Source organism: Mytilus trossulus, chromosome 3 (assembly GCF_036588685.1).
Source record: "Mytilus trossulus isolate FHL-02 chromosome 3, PNRI_Mtr1.1.1.hap1, whole genome shotgun sequence".
In the NCBI taxonomy this organism is placed as follows: domain Eukaryota; kingdom Metazoa; phylum Mollusca; class Bivalvia; order Mytilida; family Mytilidae; genus Mytilus; species Mytilus trossulus.
This window is the reverse complement of record NC_086375.1, coordinates 48,757,856-48,781,052: the sequence shown is the minus strand read 5'-3', so window position 1 is coordinate 48,781,052 and position 23,197 is coordinate 48,757,856. Positions and strand designations below refer to the sequence as shown.

General features: G+C 31.8%; 1 protein-coding gene across 19 annotated transcripts in view; it reads left to right on the top strand.

The window, feature by feature from the left end:
- The window catches only part of LOC134711713 (hemicentin-1-like), an 81,888-nt gene that overhangs the window by 17,715 nt on the left and 40,976 nt on the right, over positions 1-23,197 (top strand). For 5 of the 19 annotated variants that reach the window (XM_063572511.1, XM_063572512.1, XM_063572523.1 and 2 more), the window contains exons 7-19: positions 7-318; positions 2,181-2,498; positions 5,395-5,700; positions 8,529-8,834; positions 13,418-13,723; positions 15,874-16,179; positions 17,570-17,875; positions 18,183-18,485; positions 18,747-19,052; positions 19,884-20,189; positions 20,493-20,792; positions 21,833-22,132; positions 22,470-22,775. In XM_063572511.1, the coding sequence (XP_063428581.1) occupies positions 7-318; positions 2,181-2,498; positions 5,395-5,700; positions 8,529-8,834; positions 13,418-13,723; positions 15,874-16,179; positions 17,570-17,875; positions 18,183-18,485; positions 18,747-19,052; positions 19,884-20,189; positions 20,493-20,792; positions 21,833-22,132; positions 22,470-22,775 (3,981 nt within the window). The remainder of the gene's footprint in view (positions 1-6; positions 319-2,180; positions 2,499-5,394; positions 5,701-8,528; positions 8,835-13,417; positions 13,724-15,873; positions 16,180-17,569; positions 17,876-18,182; positions 18,486-18,746; positions 19,053-19,883; positions 20,190-20,492; positions 20,793-21,832; positions 22,133-22,469; positions 22,776-23,197) is intronic. The other 14 variants (XM_063572526.1, XM_063572522.1, XM_063572517.1 and 11 more) reach the window with 9 other exon arrangements.

Here is a 23,197-nt window from a genome sequence, read left to right as displayed (position 1 = left end):
TTACAGCTGTCCCATCAGTGACCATCACACAGACATTCTACTCAGTCAATTCAGGAAGTACTGTGACCTTGGCATGTACTGTTTCGTCCACTACCACTGTAACAGGTGTAACCTGGCAGAGAACAGTAAATGGTTTTATCACTTCAATTACATCCACTACCAACACCAACAAATACAGTGGCAGTACTTCATCTGTTCCTTCTCTCACCATATTCAATACAGATTCAAGTGATGCTGGAACATATAGATGTTTGGCTTCAAACAGTGCTGGAACAGGACAGAGTGGTCAGACAGCAAGTCTGACTGTTACCACAAATAGTAAGTAACTTTGTTATTTATTCTTTACTATTTTATAGTTATTTTTTAGTAGTTATTATAAATATTTAGCACTGAATTTCATTTTTTTATCCTTTTATGCACTACACTTACATTATAATAAGTTTCAATTCGACAGAATAAAAAAATATGTATTTCATCTCAACTTGTACACAAATCATATTTTCCTGCTATTGTGCGTCACGGGGATAACATTTTGCATATAGGAGGGATAATTTATAAAAGGATCTTTTAAAATTTGTATATTTCCTCGTCTCATGTTTTTTTTTTGCCTTTTAACAAAGCATTGTGATTTCACAACTTCCACAACATGCTTATAATGACATAAGATATCTTATGATCTTACAATAAAATCAAAGCCACCAGAGGCAATACTGTTGTAGGTCTTATTGGTTTTCTCTTGATTTTTCAAGATGTTATCAAATGACAAAAGATATAAAAAAGTTCAATAGATATAGGAAGATGTGGTGTGAGTGCCAATGAGACAACTCTCCATCCAAATAACAATTTAAAAATTAAACCATTATAGGTTAAAGTACGGCCTTCAACACGGAGCCTTGGCTCACACCGAACAACAAGCTATAAAGGGCCCCAAACATTTTTTTTTAAGTCATTAGTATATTTTTATGCAATAGCCTTTGTTCATAGTTTTCTAAGAGCCAGTGTTTTTATAGTTCAAAACAGTTAATGTTTGTAACTTTATGGCAATAAATTCCTTCCTTTCTTTTATGTTTGATTATTTTTGTATAATTTAATTTTGGATGCAGTATGACTTCTGAAAGGCTGTAAGTTTTTGGTCTATCAGCTCATTGACATAAAGTTGTCATGTGACCATGATGTCATCAAAGTTTTTTCATGATTTACTCCTTAAAAATGGACTTTACAATTTAATTATAAGAAAGGACTGTAATATTATTTTGTGTATTTGAATAAACCTAAAAAATCTTGTGTACACTATTAAATATCCGGCTACGACTGTTATTAAGTATGCACCACATTTTTGATGTTATTTCTTTACAGACAGAAAATTATTTCAGTCATTTCTTCATTGGTAATAAACATATTGAAAAAAAATATTGCAGCTATTAATTGAAAAATGATAGATATTTATAATTATTTAGAATCCTGGGTAAAAATTATGAAAAAAGAAAAAAAGTGATGAAAGGGAAATAAATTTTATTTAATGATGATGTTCCCCATCAAAAAGTTTTGAACAAATGTATTTATAATTCACACTATTTATGACTGTCTTAATATTATATTCTCTCCTTCCTTATGCACATAATTTTACTGTTATAAACCCTTTCATACATTTTTGAGCATGCCCAGTAAGTACTATGAGGTGAATGCAACATTTTTAAAAATTAAAAGCAAAAACAAAAAAACAACATTAGATAATCAGTTATGTTCTTTGAACAAAATTACACAAAACTACAGTGAATCCTCAAAAAAGTAACTAATGGGCATACTTTGAAATTGATGAAGAAATAATTTTATTCAATGATCCATTTGCTATAAATTACAGAAATTTTTTGTTGAGATTTGTTAATTATGATTTGTTTTGTAAGTTTATATGTACTATTCTTTAGTATCATATATCATATAATCATATATTTATAAAAAGTGGAACAAACAATAATTTCCCTTGTTATCAGACTGTCCTTGTTTGCACAATTCATTATTAAATCTTCTTGCAACAACTGAAGTTATTAAGTATCTTTTATCGCACATCTGACGTTTATGTCTTACTTGGTATTCAGTAGTTGCATAAAACCTTTTATTTTGTATTAATAATTGAATTAAATGTTTGCAGACAAACCTTTGTACTTACAATATGTTTCCAGATTCACCAACTGTAACCATACTCAATGATGCCATTAATGTGGTGCAAGGAAACTCTGTAACACTTGATTGCACTGTATCCTCCAATCTGGCACTAACTTCTGTTTACTGGCAAAGAAACACAAATGGTGCTATAACTACTATAAACCCTACTGTAAACAATCCTAACAATAAATATTCTGGTAGTACCACATCAAACCCTGCATTATCCATATCTAATGCTGACATTGTTGATGCCGGTGACTATACTTGTTTTGCTGTCAGCAGTGCTGGAACTGGACAGAGTAATATAGTCACAAGACTTACAGTTCTAGCTCAGAGTAAGCACATGCACCATTGATGTTATAAACATTAAAAAATACTAACCTTTTTATTTACATAATTATGTATCACCCTATACTCGCACATTGTCATTTGTTGTCTTTTTATCACTTCTGACATAACCTAACAAAGTGGCAGTACACATTTTATAACCTGCTTTTATGTATCATGATTCTTGTGTTTATTTGCATAAATACTATCATAAAGTTGAATATACTGATATAGTTTTAATACTGTAGTCCTTGTTTTAGCTATCATTGATAAATATTAAACTTTTTAATTCCAAATTATTAAACTTATTAATTCCAAATTATTAAACTTATTAATTCCAAATTATTAAACTTATTAATTCCAAATTATTAAACTTATTAATTCCAAATTATTAAACTTATTAATTCCAAATTATTGTCATTTCAGAGAATGTGTGTTTTACAAAAAAAAAATGAAACTTTACAGTTTGACCAACTTTATTTTACATAAGCGATTTTATTATGTAGTATAAAATTTCAACCCATTAAACTTCCATTTCCTTTGAGAATTTATTATGAAAAGACCTCCTTCCAAATTGTCCTTAATGAATATGAAAAAAATGTTTAATGACTCAAACTTCTTTTCAAAATTTAATTTTTGAGGTTTGGGTTGGGTTGGGTTTGGGGGGGGGGGGGGAGGAGGTAGGATAGAGGAGGAGTTTAAGAGGTATGAATGTACCCTTATTTGCTCTTAATTAACTAAAAAGTAAGATCTCCTAAATACAGTACTTTGAAGAGAATTCAATACGGAAAGTCCCTAATTGACATTAATTACCACGATGAAAAGTTTGAGATCTCAGAAACTATATTCAAGTGCTTGCCTGAAATCTGGATTGTCATCAGGGCTGTCTTTTGCTATATCTTAATGCTTTTGCTATATCTTGATGCTTTTGCTTTTGGAGAATTCAGTGTTTAGGCAGATTTTGTTAACTGTATTTGGGTGTAAAAGCGTTGACTACAGTACATTTTGTATGAAGTGTGGAAGCACTTCATTATAAAAATGTAAGCATGGTCAATGCTTTTTTAGCTCACCTGGCCCAAAGGGCCAAGTGAGCTTTTCTTATCACTTGGCGTCCATCGTCATCCGGTGTACGTAAACTTTTACAAAAATCTTCTCCTCTGAAACTACTGGGCAAAATTTAACCAAACTTGGCCACAATCATCATTGGGGTATCTAGTTTAAAAATTGTGTCCAGTGACCCAGCATACCAACCAAGATGGCCACCATGGCTAAAAATAGAACATAGGGGTAAAATGCAGTTTTTGGCTTATAACTCAAAAACCAAAGCATTTAGAGCAAATCTGACATGAAGTTAAAGTGTTTATCAGGTCAAGATCTATCTGCCCTGAAATTTTCAGATGAATCAGACAACCCATGTTAGGTTGCTGCCCCTGAATTGGTAATTTTAAGGAAATTTTGCTGTTTTTGGTTATTATCTTGAATATTATTATAGAAAGAGATAAACTGTAAACAGCAAATATGTTCAGCAAAGGAAGCTCTATAAATAAGTCAACATGACCAAAATGGTCAATTGACCCCTTAAGAAGTTATTGCCCTTTATAGTCAATTTTAAACAATTTTTCGTAAATCTTAGTAATCTTTAGAAAAATCTTCTTTTCTGAAACTGCTGGGACAAATTAAACCAAACTTGGCCACAATCATCCTTGGGGTATCTAGTTTTAAAATTGTGTAAGGTGACCCGCCATACAAATTAAGATTGCCGCCATGGCATAAAATAGAACCTAGGGTTAAAATGCAGTTTTGGGCGTATAACTCAAAAACCAAGCAGTTAGAGCAAATCTGACAAAGGGGTAAAATTGCTCATCAGGTCAAGATCTATCTGCCCTGAAATTTTCAGATGAATCGGACAATCTGTTCTTCTTCTTCCTTGCTTAGGACTTGATTCGTAAAAGAATGTTACAAATCCACTAGACGGAGATGTTGTTAAGTTGCTGCCCCTGAATTGGTAATTTTAAGGAAATTTTGCTGTTTTTGGTTATTATCTTGAATATTACTATAGATAGAGATAAACTGTAAACAGCAATAATGTACAGCAAAGTAAGACCTTAAAATAAATCAACATGACCAAAATGGTCAATTGACCCCTAGGGAGTTATTGCCCTTTTTAGTCAATTTTTATCAAGAGCAGCAAGAATGTTTAGAAAAGTAAGATTTACAAACACATCCCCATCATCAAAACACAATTTTGTCATAAATCCATCTGTGTCCTTTGTTTAATATTCACATAGACCAAGGTGAGCGACACAGGCTCTTTGGAGCCTCTAGTTTTTTAACATTCCAATGGATTTGATTTACAAATTATGGTACTTGTGCTGCACTGGATCAGTAGATTTTCAAAAGCGTCCATTGCACTATACGTGTTGAGTATGATTCATGTTTTTTTTATAACATGATAATGAAAAGTTAGTAATTTGGCTTTGCTTTGAAAAAGATTAATGAATTATATATTGAATTATATATAGTTGTATTTTCTTTATTCATAAGACATTGACATACATTTTGGGGTGGAATACCTTTGTTTGATGAGTGTAATATTTAATGAACATTAATGATATATCTTATTTTTTTACACTATTAAGTAAAAAGAGTTCATTATCAAAAAAAAATTCTTTCTCCAAGTATTAAATTCAATTAGAAAAAAAAAGTTGCTTATAATATTTTTTGAAAATTACTACCTTTATATTTTAAAACTTGCAAAATTTGAACAATTGATGATTCTTTTGATTTGAAAATTCACTGAATTTTTACAGGATTGTGCTTTTATCTTGAATTGGTTGTTTTATTTGATTTATTGGTTGTTGTTTTTTTAACTTCTAAATTATTGTACATTTCATCTCTCTAAAGGTGTACCAACTGTTGCTGTACAACAACCATCCTATTCAGTCACCACTGGTGGTTCTGTGACCTTGTCATGTACTGTCACATCTAACCTTGCTGTCACTGATGTTTTCTGGCAAAGCAATATTGGTGGTAGCACATCAACAATTAGATCCACAACCAACACCAACAAATATAGTGGCAGTACTACTGGCACTCCATCTCTGACTATCTTTAATGTTGCCCAAAGTGATGTAGGAACTTACACATGTTTTGCCACCAACAGTGTAGGAACTGGACAGAGTACAAATACTCAACTGTCTGTTACAGGAAGTAAGTGTTTTATATCATAGTTTTTGAAAGATTTGCATGCTTAGTAAGTAGTCTGGTATCTTTAATGAGTTTGTATGCACTTTTTAGCCCACCTGGCCTAAAAGGCCAAGTGAGCTTTTCTCATCACCTGGCGTCTGTTGTCCGTTGTCTGTCGTACTCCGTCGTCGTCCTTCGCATTTAGAGCAAATCTGACATGGGGTAAAATTGTTTATCAGGTCAAGATCTATCTGCCCTGAAATTTTAAGATGAATGTGACAACCCGTTGTTGGGTTGCTGCCCCTGAATTGGTAATTTTAAGGAAATTTTGCTGTTTTTGGATCTTATCTTGAATATTATTATAGATAGAGATAAACTGTAAACAGCAAAAATGTTCAGCAAAGTAAGATTTACATATAAGTCAACATGACCAAAATGGTCAAATGACCCCTTTAGGAGTTATTGCCCTTTATAGTCAATTTTTAACCATTTTTCGTAAATCTTAGTTAACTTTTACAAAATCTTCTCCTCTGAAGTTACTGGGCCAAATTTTACCAAACATAGCAAGAATTATTATTAGGCTATCTAGTTTAAAAGTGTGTTTTGTGACCGGGCAAACCAACCAAGATGGCCGCTACAGCTAAAAATAGAACATAGGGGTAAAATGCAGTTTTTGGCTTATAACTCAAAAACCAAAGCATTTAGAGCAAATCTGACATGCAGTATAATTGTTAATCAGGTCAAGATCTATCTGCCCTGAAATTTTCAGATGAATCAGAGAACCAGTTGTTGGGTTGCAGCCCCTGAATTGGTAATTTTAAGGAAATTTTGCTGTTTTTGGTTATTATCTTAAATATTATTATAGATAGAGATAAACTGTAAACAGCAATAATGTTCAACAAAGTAAGATTTACAAATAAGTCAACATGACCAAAATAGTCTGCTTCCTCTGTTTAAAATTCACATAGACCAAGGTGAGCGACACAGGCTCTAGAGCCTCTAGCTTAATTTTAGAAAAATTTCAAGTGGTGACAAAGTTTTGTTATATGCCGCTTTATATGCTGTCAACCCCACTTGGGTACTTGGGTAGGATTACTACAGATGATTCCGACAACAATAGTAGGCTTTTTATACACCATTGTGAAGACAAATCAATTTAGATTTACGGCATAACAAGTTTTAGTAGGGTTGACAGCCGATACATTGCATTTTTAATGGAATTTTATCACCACATGACATTTTTCTAAATTTGAGTTAAGTACCTTGTGTAATATAAAGGTGTATAGGGAAACAAATTTCTGAGACAAGTGCCTGTGCTCTCAGATGGGAGATTAATGTAATTTAAAATGTTCATGTGCCTTTTTTTATAAATTGCAATCAACAGTAAGAAAAATGTTTGTTAAACTTTACCCCATTACTTTTTAATACGATATCTAGGTCTAATTTATATATTTTTGACATGATCAAACACTGTTACCACAGGTTTTCAGAATACAATATTAAAGAGGTATGATAACCATTACTATGCACACAATCAGAATATTTCATAAAGATATAAATTCAGAAAAGTCTTTTTTATGATAGGAATTTAAGTACTTGTTAACTAATTTTTAAAATTGATTTCAACTTCTAAAATATGTGCGTCACATATTTATTGTGCAATAAGAATGTTCTGGTAAATGTTTGATTTGCCAAAGAATTAAGAAACAAAATTATTCAATGTTTAGCATTTAAGATTTTAAGGTTATGAAATAATTTTAGTTAGGCAGAGAAAAAACTTTATGTTAAAAAAAACCATACATGAGCTTGTTTGCAGAGTGTTTTTTTTTGTTTAGCTGTGATATATTTTTTGTATAGAATAACAGTGTTTATGGTTTTCATAGAATAAGAGACACTTGTTAACTTTAAGAGCTAATGATTTGAGGGATTTACCAGTAAAACCATTTATGCTTATATCCTTTTTGGGATAGATTTTTTTTAATGCATTACTTGAATATTGTGCTTTTACTTTGTAAACAAATACATTTGTGTATCTGTAAAGGTGATAAAAATTTACATCTTTGAAAATTACAATCACCAAAAATTTATTTATTGGTAACCCAAAGTTTTGTTTTTGCACAAAAAATCATAAAGATAGACAACCCAACAAAAACAGCACTTTTAGTTAAGATTCCACCATGTAGTAGTGTTTTTTGTAGTGTTTTTCTTTTGCTTTAATATTGTTATTATTACCTGCTTGCTTACTCACTCCTTGCATGTGCAATGTTTTTTTGGCTGTGACAACTTTTAGAATTAAAACATATAGATATATATATATATATATCTACAACTCCTCTAAACATCAACCCAACAATGTTAGATCTGTAAATTTGCTTTCGCAAATTTTTGGTTCTTCCCTCGCCGGGATTCGAACCCATGCTACTGTGATATCGTGACACCAAATCGCCTGCACTGCAGCCGTCCCGCTAGACCACACGACCACCTGGGCTCTCGGGACGGCTGCAGTGCAGGCGATTTGGTGTCACGATATCACAGTAGCATGGGTTCGAATCCCGGCGAGGGAAGAACCAAAAATTTGCGAAAGCAAATTTACAGATCTAACATTGTTGGGTTGATGTTTAGACGAGTTGTATATACATTATGTACACAGCCATGTATCACCATCATTGATGGCGATCCGATGGATACATCTGTTGTAGGGTTGTCACTGACTCAGACGTACTTATATATATATATCTATATATATATATTGTTCAGCAATGAGAAAAAGGAATGAAGATGTTAAATGCTTGCATAGTAATCCACAAGTTTCCCATCTGATAATGCTTAGATTAACATGTGCTTTATTTTAGCTGTACCCACTGTTCAGATACAACAACCATCCTATTCTGCTTTAACTGGCAACATTGTAACCCTGGTGTGCTCTGTGACATCTAACTTTGCTGTAACTAATGTTTACTGGCAGCGAAATGTTGGTGGTACCATAGCAACCATTTCAGCTTCAACAAACACTAACAAATATGGTGGCAGTTCTTCTGCAACCCCATCTCTAACCATCTTTAATGCTGCCCAAAGTGATGTAGGAACTTACACATGTTTTGCCACCAACAGTGTAGGAACTGGACAGAGTACAACTACTCAACTGTCTGTTACTGGAAGTATGTGATGTTATTCTTTTATAGCGAAATACATTTGCACCTGAGAAGAGGCATCTTTTTTTAAGAGTAATCATCTGTTACATTTCTCTCAAAATGATGATTTAGATATATAGGTCAATATTTCTTCATTTAGGTATTTGGGGTACTAAGCTGATACCAACTTATGACATATGATGTGTTTATGCCCCACCTAGAAGATAGAAGAGGGGCATTTTGTTTTCTGGTCTGTGGGTCTGTTCCTCTGTGTGTTCCTTCATTCATCGAACCCTCTGTCTATCCATCTGTCTGTCCAATTGCAGATTAAAGTATTTAGTCAAGATAGTTTTTGAAGAAGTTGCAGTCCAATCAAATTGAAACTTAGTACACATGTTCAGTATGATATGATCTTTTTAATTTCAATGCCAAGTTACAGTTTTGATTCCAAAATCAAGGTCCACTTAAAATAGAAAATGATAGTGCTAGTGGGGCATCCATGTACTATGGACAAATTCTAGTATTTCGATGTTTTTTTCATTGTAAAATTAAAATATACCACTAAGCAATCTCCATCATGTTTGCAATAATCTATACTATGCAAAGTTGATAATGTTCAGATAATATTAGATTCTAGCAATTGATAAGAGTTGTATGGGAATTCAGCTTTTGCATGATGAACCACTCAGTAATTTGATCTATTATCACTTTATATTTTTATATATAACCCTTAGTCTGTTGATAAGCAAAAAATCTGTATCTGATGCTTAACCTTTTCATTTTAACATTTTAGACAATGTTGACAGAATATGACAACTTAAATTTTAAAGAATGGCCTTTTTTTCTAAAATTAACCTTAAGGGCATACGATACAGTTACAGGGGAGGTAATGACGTTGCTAACGTAAAATGTTATTTTCGCGACGTCAAACTGTGACATATCGGGAAAAGATGCATTTTTCGACTTATTTTTATCATTCAAACTGATTTAATTTGAAAACGAGTTCATGGACCCCTATTTTTCAAAAACAGTAATTTGTTTCATTTTGAAGGGAGATTATGTGACCCAAATTTTATAAAACTGTAAATAGAGGATTTTTTTTAATTTTGATAAACATGCAGCAAAACATGACGTATTTTCCTCAATTCATAAACATTTGATAAATATGAGTTATTTCTGAATAAAAAATGCCTAATTTTTTTAGATACTTATAAAATACAGAAATTATGATTATTTAACAAAAAACAATTTGTATTTATCTTTTATAACCAAAAAGTTATGTCTTTCTTTCGAAAAAGAAATTACGGCCACAAATCTGAATATTGAGCAAATATACAAAATTTCGACCTCATTTTACTCAAAAAGTAGCACATGAAGGTATATTTTTCATTACATATTTGATTTAATCAGGTAAAAAATAGCCTATAGGCAAATTTTCACGAACTTGTAAATACAGGATCAAAACTGTATCGTATGCCCTTAAGCAGGACTGCTGCTTGTCATGTAAATTGTTTAAAAAAAATTGTGAATATGAAGGTTATCAAAGTTTTTTGTATGCTAGATATTTAGCTCTCTGTATATATTTTCAATCCCTGTTTTTCAATCTGATTGAACAAAAATGATCCTGTGTCAGCGCTTCACTTACTAGAATTTGGCAGTGCTCCTTTACACTAATGTTCTGGGGACCTTCCATGATTCTTTGGTTTACTCTTGATCATACACACCCTCCAAAATTTAATAATTTAATTAATAACAGAATAGGAAGAAGAATGAAGAGTTTTCAGATCATTGTAAGCACTGACAAAGGATCTGTATTTCAACCACAATCCCGTCCCCTATTCATGAATGTGACCTAGATTTGTTACCAAGTTTAAACTAATATTAGCAACTCTGCAACATGCTGACCAGGATCGGCTTACCTTTCTGGAGCACCTGAGATCACCCCAAGCTTATTGAGGGTTTCCTGTTGCTTAATGTTTAGTTTTCTATGTCGTGTTTAATGTACTATTATTTGTCTTTTTCTTTCTTAGCCATGTCATTGTCAGTTTACTTTCATTTTATGGGTTTGAATGTTCCTCTGGTATCTTTTGCCCCTCTTTTCCTTGTCAATTATTGTCCTAGTTACTTAGAAAACAATTTTAGAAATTAGGACTTAACTTAAAGAAAACGTACCTTATATTAATGCAATCCAGTTATGTTAGGTATCAGATTTTTGTTCTTTCAAGAGTCAAATTTAAACTATGTAACTGTAACTGTGGAAACATCCCCTGCACTGTGTATAGCTTCCTAGACCACTTGTCCATCTATAAATATATATATTCTACCTGAAAAATACTATAAATAATTTATTTCCATTTTTGAGTTTTTGAAGCAGATTTATTCAAGCTCTTTCCAGTTTCTTTTTGGTATTAACAACAGTTATGATACAAAAGTTCTAAACATATTCCCTTTTTTTGTTTGATATTTTTGCCGTCACTTGGTTTTGAATTAAGCAGAAGTTGATTCGTTTTTTGAGATATTGCAGCTTAATCATAATTTCCACCATATTTTGTGATGATCTGTAGGACCAGGTCAACAGTGACCTTCGTATCAGACACAAGTGAGTGTCACAGGCTCTCTTAGCCTATAGATTTGGCTTATTATTGCAATTTTAGTTTTAGAATTATTTTTAATTGTTTCATACAGCATGCTTAACTTTTTTCCTTTATATAGTTACATTTGTGTATAATCATTTATTGTACATTGATAAAGTTTTAACAGGAGATAAATATAAAAGAATAGTTTTACTGATTTCTTATATACAAAATATGCAGTCTGTATTTAACCTAATGATGTTAATTGCTAAGAGGATAAATCAGTTTAAAAAAAAAAAAAAATTGTTAGAAATAAAGGCATCAGTAGTATTCTGCTGTTCGAAAGTCAAATTGATTCAGAGAAAATAAATCCTCGTTACAAACTAAAACTGAGAGAACCAACTATAAGAAGAAAACAATGAAACAATAGAACATTGTATTAAAAAGGAAATAGGGGTATACCTGAATTGACATTTTATTTTGTTAGAACTCATATATAGATCTTTTCAATTATTTTCTATGTAAAATCATCAAATGAGATATTAACATGGTATTACTATTTATTATAGTTGTACCATTATCTTTACCTTTCAACCAAAATTTCAATAGGTGAGAGGTGGCGCTACATATGGAATCATAAGATATGTTGATAAAGGTGACAGTTTCAGAAAAAAATAACCATAATGAGATCATTGCATTTTTCACTCTAATATATTTATAATATAAGAAGCAAGCATACTATATTATTATCATTCTTAAAAATAATACATTAAGCAATAATACATACACATTAGATTTACTCAAGCAACTAGAGTTTTAAAAAAATCACATTTACAGAGCCATTAATTTGAGTCTTACCTCTACTCTTGGGGATAGAATCCTACTCGGTGTGCATTGTTACAAACATAGTTCAAATTGCCTTACTATATATATTTTTCCAGCCAACAAACAAAATTTTACATAAATTGAAACCAGAGCCAAAATATTCATAAAGTACATGAGAAATCACAATGTAAAATCTTTAAAAGTGAAAAAAGACATAATAAAAAAGCAGAGAGTCCTTAATCAAATGGCAAAATAAAATGCTTAGAAGTTTCAAACAAATACATAAGAAATTTCCTCAGAGTTCTGTATTTTTTAGATCACCTAGCCCAAAGGCCATGTGAGTTTTTCTCATCACTTTGCGTACAATGTCCGGCATCCGTCTTTTAAAAAAATCTTCTCCCCTGAAACACTGGGCCAAATTAAACCAAACATGGCCACAATCATCATTGAGGTATCTATGTTTAAAAATGAGTCCTGTGACCTGGCCAACCAACCAAGATGGCCGACATGGCTAGAAATAGAACATAGGGGTAAAATACAGTTTTTGGCTTATAACTCAAAAACCAAAGCATTTAGAGGAAATCTGACACAGGAGAGAGATTGTTTCTCAGGTCAATATCTTTCTGTCCTGAAATTTTTAGATGAATCAGACAACCAATTGTTGGGTTGCTGTCCCTAAATTGTTAATTTTAAGGAAATTTGCGGTTTTTGGTTATTATCTTGAATATTACTATAGATAAAGATAAACTGTAAACAGCAATAATGTTCAGCAAAGTAAGATCTACAAATAAGTCAACATGATGGTCAGTTGACCCCTTTAGGAATTATTGCCCTTTATAGTCAATTTTAAACAATTTTCATGAAATTCTTAAATTTTAATTAACATTTTCCACTGAAACTACTGGGCCAAGTTCAATATAGATAGAAATAATTGTAAGCAGCAAGAATGTTCAGTAAAATAAGATGTACAAACACTACACCATCACAAAAACACAATTTTGTCATGAATCCATCTGCATCCTTTGTTTAATATTCACATAGACCAAGGTGAGCAACACAGGCTCTTTGTTTTAATGGCAATATTACCACAACTCCTAATTTTTATATTATTTGATGTTTCAGTTTTCAGCAGTCATGAAGACAATTCAAAGTAGAAATTGAAAAAAAGGAAAAGATCTGGTATAAACTACATTTTTTTTGTTTTCATTGTAGCTGTGCCAACAGTTCAAGTTCAACAATCATCATATTCTGTCAACACTGGTAGCTCTATTACCTTAGGGTGTACTGTTACATCTAACCTTGCTGTCACTGATGTTTACTGGCAAAGAAATATTGGTGGTAGCATATTAACAATTAGATCCACAACCAACACCAACAAATATAGTGGCATTACTACTGGCACACCATCTCTGACTATCTTTAATGCAGACCAAAATGATGTAGCAACTTACACATGTTTTGCCAGCAACAGTGTAGGAACTGGACAAAGTACCAATACTCAACTGTCTGTTACAGGAAGTAGGTTTCATTAAAACACTTATAGAAGATTGATTTTAATAATAGTGTGTTGATTTTTCCTCAATAGTATGTCGGCTTTTCAGTGTATAACAATTCTTTTTTTTGGTGCCATTCATCATTTCTTAAAAAGATAAAAGTGAAATTAACATTTACATTACCAATGTTTATACACTATATGTACATAGGGATTTAGTTTTAGAATTAAGAATTTAATGGTTTCATACAGCATGCTGAACATTTTTCCCTTTAAATAGTTATAATCATTTATTGCACATTGATAAAGTTTTTACAGGAGATCAATATAATAGAATAGTTTTACTGATTACTTACCTACAAAATATGCAGTCTGTTTTTAACCTTATGACGTTCATTGCTAAGGGGATAAATAACTTTAATAAAAACTAAAATTTTGTCAAAAATAAAGGCAATAGTAGTATTCTGCTGTTGAAAACTCATCAATCTATTTTGAGAAAATAAATCTGGGTTACAAACTAAAACTGAGAGAACCAATTATAAGAAGAAAACAAAGAAACAACAAAATATTGTATTAAAATGAAAATAGGTCTATACCTGAATTGACATTTTATTTTGTTAGAATTCTTATATAAATCTTTTCAATTATTTACTATAGTATGTAAAATCATCAAATGAGATATTAACAAGGTTTTACTATTAATTATAGCTGTACCATTATCTTTACTTTTCAACCAAAATTTCAATAGGTGAGAGGTGGTGCTACATATGGAATCATAAGATATGTTGATAAAGGTGACAGTTTCAGAAAAAAATAACCATAATGAGATCATTGCATTTTTCACTCTAATATATTTATAATATAAGAAGCAAGCATACTATATTATTATCATTCTTTAAAAATAATACATTAAGCAATAATACATACACATTAGATTTACTCAAGCAACTAGAGTTTTAAAAAAATCACATTTACAGAGCCATTAATTTGAGTCTTACCTCTACTCTTGGGGATAGAATCCTACTCGGTGTGCATTGTTACAAACATAGTTCAAATTGCCTTACTATATATATTTTTCCAGCCAACAAACAAAATTTTACATAAATTGAAACCAGAGCCAAAATATTCATAAAGTACATGAGAAATCACAATGTAAAATCTTTAAAAGTGAAAAAAGACATAATAAAAAAGCAGAGAGTCCTTAATCAAATGGCAAAATAAAATGCTTAGAAGTTTCAAACAAATACATAAGAAATTTCCTCAGAGTTCTGTATTTTTTAGATCACCTAGCCCAAAGGCCATGTGAGTTTTTCTCATCACTTTGCGTACAATGTCCGGCATCCGTCTTTTAAAAAAATCTTCTCCCCTGAAACACTGGGCCAAATTAAACCAAACATGGCCACAATCATCATTGAGGTATCTATGTTTAAAAATGAGTCCTGTGACCCGGCCAACCAACCAAGATGGCCGACATGGCTAGAAATAGAACATAGGGGTAAAATACAGTTTTTGGCTTATAACTCAAAAACCAAAGCATTTAGAGGAAATCTGACACAGGAGAGAGATTGTTTCTCAGGTCAATATCTTTCTGTCCTGAAATTTTTAGATGAATCAGACAACCAATTGTTGGGTTGCTGTCCCTAAATTGTTAATTTTAAGGAAATTTGCGGTTTTTGGTTATTATCTTGAATATTACTATAGATAAAGATAAACTGTAAACAGCAATAATGTTCAGCAAAGTAAGATCTACAAATAAGTCAACATGATGGTCAGTTGACCCCTTTAGGAATTATTGCCCTTTATAGTCAATTTTAAACAATTTTCATGAAATTCTTAAATTTTAATTAACATTTTCCACTGAAACTACTGGGCCAAGTTCAATATAGATAGAAATAATTGTAAGCAGCAAGAATGTTCAGTAAAATAAGATGTACAAACACTACACCATCACAAAAACACAATTTTGTCATGAATCCATCTGCATCCTTTGTTTAATATTCACATAGACCAAGGTGAGCAACACAGGCTCTTTGTTTTAATGGCAATATTACCACAACTCCTAATTTTTATATTATTTGATGTTTCAGTTTTCAGCAGTCATGAAGACAATTCAAAGTAGAAATTGAAAAAAGGAAAAGATCTGGTATAAACTACATTTTTTTTGTTTTCATTGTAGCTGTGCCAACAGTTCAAGTTCAACAATCATCATATTCTGTCAACACTGGTAGCTCTATTACCTTAGGGTGTACTGTTACATCTAACCTTGCTGTCACTGATGTTTACTGGCAAAGAAATATTGGTGGTAGCATATTAACAATTAGATCCACAACCAACACCAACAAATATAGTGGCATTACTACTGGCACACCATCTCTGACTATCTTTAATGCAGACCAAAATGATGTAGCAACTTACACATGTTTTGCCAGCAACAGTGTAGGAACTGGACAAAGTACCAATACTCAACTGTCTGTTACAGGAAGTAGGTTTCATTAAAACACTTATAGAAGATTGATTTTAATAATAGTGTGTTGATTTTTCCTCAATAGTATGTCGGCTTTTCAGTGTATAACAATTCTTTTTTTTGGTGCCATTCATCATTTCTTAAAAAGATAAAAGTGAAATTAACATTTACATTACCAATGTTTATACACTATATGTACATAGGGATTTAGTTTTAGAATTAAGAATTTAATGGTTTCATACAGCATGCTGAACATTTTTCCCTTTAAATAGTTATAATCATTTATTGCACATTGATAAAGTTTTTACAGGAGATCAATATAATAGAATAGTTTTACTGATTACTTACCTACAAAATATGCAGTCTGTTTTTAACCTTATGACGTTCATTGCTAAGGGGATAAATAACTTTAATAAAAACTAAAATTTTGTCAAAAATAAAGGCAATAGTAGTATTCTGCTGTTGAAAACTCATCAATCTATTTTGAGAAAATAAATCTGTGTTACAAACTAAAACTGAGAGAACCAATTATAAGAAGAAAACAAAGAAACAACAAAATATTGTATTAAAATGAAAATAGGTCTATACCTGAATTGACATTTTATTTTGTTAGAATTCTTATATAAATCTTTTCAATTATTTACTATAGTATGTAAAATCATCAAATGAGATATTAACAAGGTTTTACTATTAATTATAGCTGTACCATTATCTTTACTTTTCAACCAAAATTTCAATAGGTGAGAGGTGGTGCTACATATGGAATCATAAGATATGTTGATAAAGGTGACAGTTTCAGAAAAAAATACCATAATGAGATCAGTGCCTTTTTCAGTCTAATATATTTATAATATATAAAGCAGACATATCATATTATTCTCATACTTTAAAAATAATACAATGAACAATACATGCACATTAGATTTACTCCAGAACATGCTATACCTTTTTAATTACACCGAATGTTAACTTTTAAAAATGCATTAATGATAGTGATGTTACAAGCGTCCAGTTGGATAGAGTTTTATTTGGCAAATACAACGGCAGGGAGGGTAAAAAAGGCAAATCATTTTTGCATGTACCCTGACGTCATTAAAAATTAAACTCATTCCTTTAGTAACAGTAGATTGGTGAAAAAAAACACTGGCTATCAACCAATCTAAACCCAGGATTCTTACATAAGGTGTTATTAAGCCAGATATACCATATAGATTTTTCTCATTGTTGAAGGCAGTACAGTTGTCTATAATTTCTTAAATTTACTTCATTTGTTGTTTCAATGGCAATATTACCACAACTCCTAATTTTGATGTTTCAGTTTTTATCAGTCACAAAGACAATTCAAAGTAGATATTAAAAGAAGGAGAAGATCTGTTATTAATTATATTTTTAATGTGTTTCATTATAGCTGTGCCAACAGTTCAAGTTCAACAACCATCCTATTCAGTCACCACTGGTGGTTCTGTGACCTTGGTATGTACTGTGTCATCTAACCTTGCTGTCACTGATGTTTACTGGCAAAGAAATGTTGGTAGTAGCATATTAACAATTAGATCCACAACCAACACCAACAAATATAGTGGCATTACTACTGGCACACCATCTCTGACTATCTTAAATGCGGACCAAAATGATGTAGCAACTTACACATGTTTTGCCAGCAACAGTGTAGGAACTGGACAGAGTACAACCACTCAACTGTCTGTTACAGGAAGTAGGTTTTACCAACACATTTATAGAAGATTGATTTTAATAATAGTGCTGTGATTTTTCCCTCAAATGTATGTTGGCTTTTCAATGTATAACAAATCTTTTATATTATGCCTTTTATCATTTCTTTAAAAAAAGATAAAAGTGAAATTTACATTTACAGTACCAATGTTTTTACACCATATGTGCATAGGGAACCTGTTTGTTTTAATATTCTGTCAAAAATATAACGATAATCCAAAATAAACATGGGTAGAAGGAAAAACTTCTATGATTTAATGATAAATTTTATTTGTTATGTTTCATTTTAGCTGTACCAACAGTTCAAGTTCAACAACCCTCATATTCAGTCACCACTGGTAGCTCTGTGACCTTGGTGTGTACTGTGACATCTACACTCACTGTCAACAACGTTTACTGGCAAAGAAGTATAAATGGTGGTGGCACAACACAAATTTCAACAAATACGAACAAATATAGTGGCAGTATTCCTAGCACACCATCTCTGACTATCTTTAATGCAGACCAAAATGATGTAGCAACTTACACATGTTTTGCTACCAACAGTGTGGGAACTGGACAGAGCTCAACTACTACACTGTCTGTTACTGGATGTAGGTTTATATATAATGTTCAGTATTAATCTATTTGACAGTTCTTCTGATTATTTATCTACACTTATATAAATGACCTTCACTTCAAAGAGGATAAACAAGTATAAAAAAAACTGGAATTCATAATAGAACACTTAATTAAATAAAAGATTGTTTAACTGATGAATTTTATTTCATTGAGTTCTTTTGTATATCTCTTCAGTTATTTACAATTTAAAATCATTGAATGTAATATTAACATATTATTATTATATATTATAGCTGTACCAACTGTTCAAGTTCAGCAACCATCCTATTCTGTTACTACTGGTAATACTGTAACCTTGGTATGTACTGTGTCATCTAACCTTGCTGTCACTGATGTTTACTGGCAAAGAAATGTTGGTAGTAGCACATCAATTATTAGATCCACAACCAACACCAACAAATATAGTGGCATTACTACTGGCACACCATCTCTGACTATCTTTAATGCTGCCCAAAGTGATGTAGGAACTTACACATGTTTTGCCACAAACAGTGTAGGAACAGGACAGAGTACAACTACTCAACTGTCTGTTACAGGAAGTAAGTGTTTTATGTAATGTAAAGTATTATTTCTTTTAATAGTTTTACTGATTTCTAACCTTACATCAATACCTTCATTGCTAAGAGGATAGATAAGTTTAAAAATTGAAGTTTGAATAGAAATTTGAATTAAGAAAAAAAGGGTATATTTTTGAAATTATGTTGTATTTGTTGAGACTCTCTGTGTTGTTTACAATGTCAAATCATGGATTGAGATATTTCAGCACATTTAGTTGAGTGCATTGTTAAAGGAAGAATTGTTGATATGCTTGCTTGCTAGCTGAACCATGAAATCATTATAAGCTTACATTTTACCTCCTTTTGTCACTTTTTCATTTTAATCAATTTCCGCAGACATCTGTTCATTTATAATAAATTCAAAGATAAGGTTTATCCTTATTGTATATATACTTTTAACATATATGATAAAGGATGTTAATGTTGAATAAATAGATAAAATTAATGAACAGTAGAAATTTTACACATGTAAATGATCAAGTTATAAATGAATAGAGTTTGATTGAAATGATATTGTCAAAAAAAATCCCACATAAAACAAGCTTGTGGAATAGCTTATAATTGATGTAAGTTTTTAAATGATTTTTTTTTTTTAATTTGATTTGTAAAACAGGTTCCACAATATATGTATATACTGTCCCTACTTTTGATTGGTTCCCTGTTTAACTAGTGATGCTGCCCAAAGAAAGGTAGAACCTTAGATAAAACTGATTTCATGGTTCAGCTAGCAAGCAAGCAAGCAAACCAAAGATTCTACCTTTACCTTCACATCCTAGTATATGTGCTGTAACATCGTATCATTATTAATTACAGCTGTACCAACTGTTCAAGTTCAACAACCATCCTATTCTGTTACTACTGGTAATACTGTAACCTTGGGATGTACTGTTACATCTAACCTAGCTGTCACTGATGTTTACTGGCAAAGAAATATTGGTAGTAGCACATCAACAATTAGATCCACAACCAACACCAACAAATATAGTGGCATTACAACTGGCACTCCATCTCTGACTATCTTTAATGCAGACCAAAGTGATGTAGGAACTTACACATGTTTTGCCAGCAACAGTGTAGGAACTGGACAGAGTACAAATACTCAACTGTCTGTTACTGGAAGTAGGTTTTACCAAAACACTTAAATCAGATTGATTTAAATAAAAGTGTTGTAATTTTTCCTCAAATGTATGTTGGCTTTTCAGTATTTAAAAAATCCAATATGTGGTGCCTTTCATTTTTTCTTGAAAAAGATAAAAGTAAAATTAACATTTACAGTACCAATGTTTATACACTATATGTGCATAGGAAACCTGTTTGTTTTATCATTTTGTCAAAGGTATAACAATAATACAAAATAAACTTGGGTAGAAGGAAAATTTCTATGTTTTAGTGATAAATTATACTTGTTTTGTTTCATTTTAGCTGTTCCAACAGTTCAGGTTCAACAACCCTCATATTCAGTCACCACTGGTAGCTCTGTGACCTTGGTGTGTACTGTGACATCTACACTCACTGTCAACAACGTTTACTGGCAAAGAAATAATGGTGGAGGCACAACACAAATTTCAACAAACACGAACAAATATAGTGGCAGTATTCCTGGCACACCATCTCTGACTATCTTTAATGCAGACCAAAGTGATGTAGGAACTTACACATGTTTTGCCACCAACAGTGTGGGAACTGGACAGAGTACAACTACTACACTGTCTGTTACAGGAAGTGAGTAGTTATGATGATTGATCTCAATATGTTGATTATTATATGAAGTTTATAATGTTAGATAATTGATCAGTTGTCAATATTGCATGTTTGGACTTTGACAATCAAAAGCGTGCAATTCAGTGTTAACAGCACAAGAAAATTGAATGGCACCCACTATCTTAATATAGAGCTACGTGGAAGTAAGCTATATTAAAGTGCAGTGAATATTCCTTTTTTGTATGAAGGGTCATTTATAATACAAATACACAGATGTGACCAAGTTATATATTTTATGATAGTTGTATTCCAGTGGTAAAGGTACTGTAAAATACTTTTTTCAGCCCCACCTACAGTAACTGTACAACAGCAATCATTTTCTATTACAATTGGGGATTCTATCACTCTTGTTTACACTGTAACCTCCACTCCCTGTCACATCAGTACAATGGGAAAGAAAAATTGGTGGCTCAGTAACCACTATAACAAGCACAACCAACACAAATAAATACAGTGGTAGTACTCCTACTACTCCATCTCTGGCAATATTTAATGGAGCACAAAGTGACTCTGGAGATTATGCATGTTTAGATCCACAACCAACACCAACAAATATAGTGGCAGTTCTACTGGCACACCATCTCTGACTATCTTCAATGCAGACCAAAGTGATGTAGCAACTTACACATGTTTTGCCACCAACAGTGTGGGAACTGGACAGAGTAAAAATACTCAACTGTCTGTTACTGGGAGTAGGTTTTACCAAAACACTTGAATAAGATTGATTTAAATAAAAGTGTTGAATTTTTTCCTCAAAAGTATGTTGGCTTTTCAATTTATAAAAAATCTAATATGTGGTGCCTTTCATTATTTCTTGAAAAAAATAAAAGTGAAATTAACATTAACATTTACAGTACCAATGTTTATACACTATATGTGCATAGGGAACCTGTTTGTTTTATCATTTTGTCAAAGGTATAACAATAATACAAAATAAACTTGGGTGGAAGGAAAATTTCTATGATTTAGTGATAAATTATACTTGTTTTGTTTCATTTTAGCTGTTCCAACAGTTCAAGTTCAACAACCCTCATATTCAGTCACCACTGGTAGCTCTGTGACCTTGGTGTGTACTGTGACATCTACACTCACTGTCAACAACGTTTACTGGCAAAGAAATAATGGTGGAGGCACAACACAAATTTCAACAAACACGAACAAATATAGTGGCAGTATTCCTGGCACACCATCTCTCACTATCTTTAATGCAGACCAAAGTGATGTAGGAACTTACACATGTTTTGCCACCAACAGTGTGGGAACTGGACAGAGTACAACTACTACACTGTCTGTTACAGGAAGTATGTAGTTTATTTATAATGATTAATCTCAATCTTTTGATTATTGTAAGAAGTTTTGAATTTCAGATAATTGATCAGTTGTCAATATTGCATTTATAAAAATGTGATTGGACTTTTTCAATTAAAAGCATGCCATGGCTGTGTTTATGCCACAACAAAATTGAATGGCATTCACTATCTAAATTTAGAGCTACATGGAAGTAAGCTTTATTACAGGGTACTGAATTATTCTTTTTTTGTATGCAGATCATTTATCAGACAAATACACACAAGTTTTATATTTTATGATAGTCTGTATTTAAGTGGTAAAATGTTGTTGTAAAATTTGTTTTTTCAGCTCCACCTACTGTAATTGTACCACAGCCATCATATTCCATTACAATTGGGGATTCTATCACTTTTGTTTGCAATGTAACCTCCAATCTCCCTGTCACATCAGTACAATGGGAAAGAAATATTGGTGGTTCAGTAACCACTATAACAAGCACAACCAACACAAATAAATACAGTGGTAGTACTCCTACTACTCCATCTCTGACAATATTTAATGGAGCACAAAGTGACTCTGGAGATTATACATGTTATGCTACCAACAGTGTGGGAACAGGACAAAGTACAGTGACCACACTATCTGTAACAGGAAGTATGTGTAGATGTGCAGACCATTACATATTCCTGCAGCATTTTAATAGGCTATAACCCATTTCCTATTTCACTTGCTTTTGTAATAGCACTATTTGTTTAGGCTTTTTTTTACATAGGAAAATCGAAAAATATAGACTCAGTTTTGATAAGCTTTTTTAATTTTTGTTACATTAGCATACTTATGGCAAGTTTTTTAAAAACTTAAAAGAAAACACTAGAGTTTTCAAAACTATTGATAGTACATTGTTACATACATGTACCACATCAATTGAATTTTTCATTCTCATGCAAATTATATATCATCATGCATATATGATGATGCCATATTTCTATGTTAATGAGTGAGCCATTTTACATCAAATAAAATTGTATCAATTCTGGGAGAACATAATCTTTTAATTGTTTCAGTTTTATCTATAA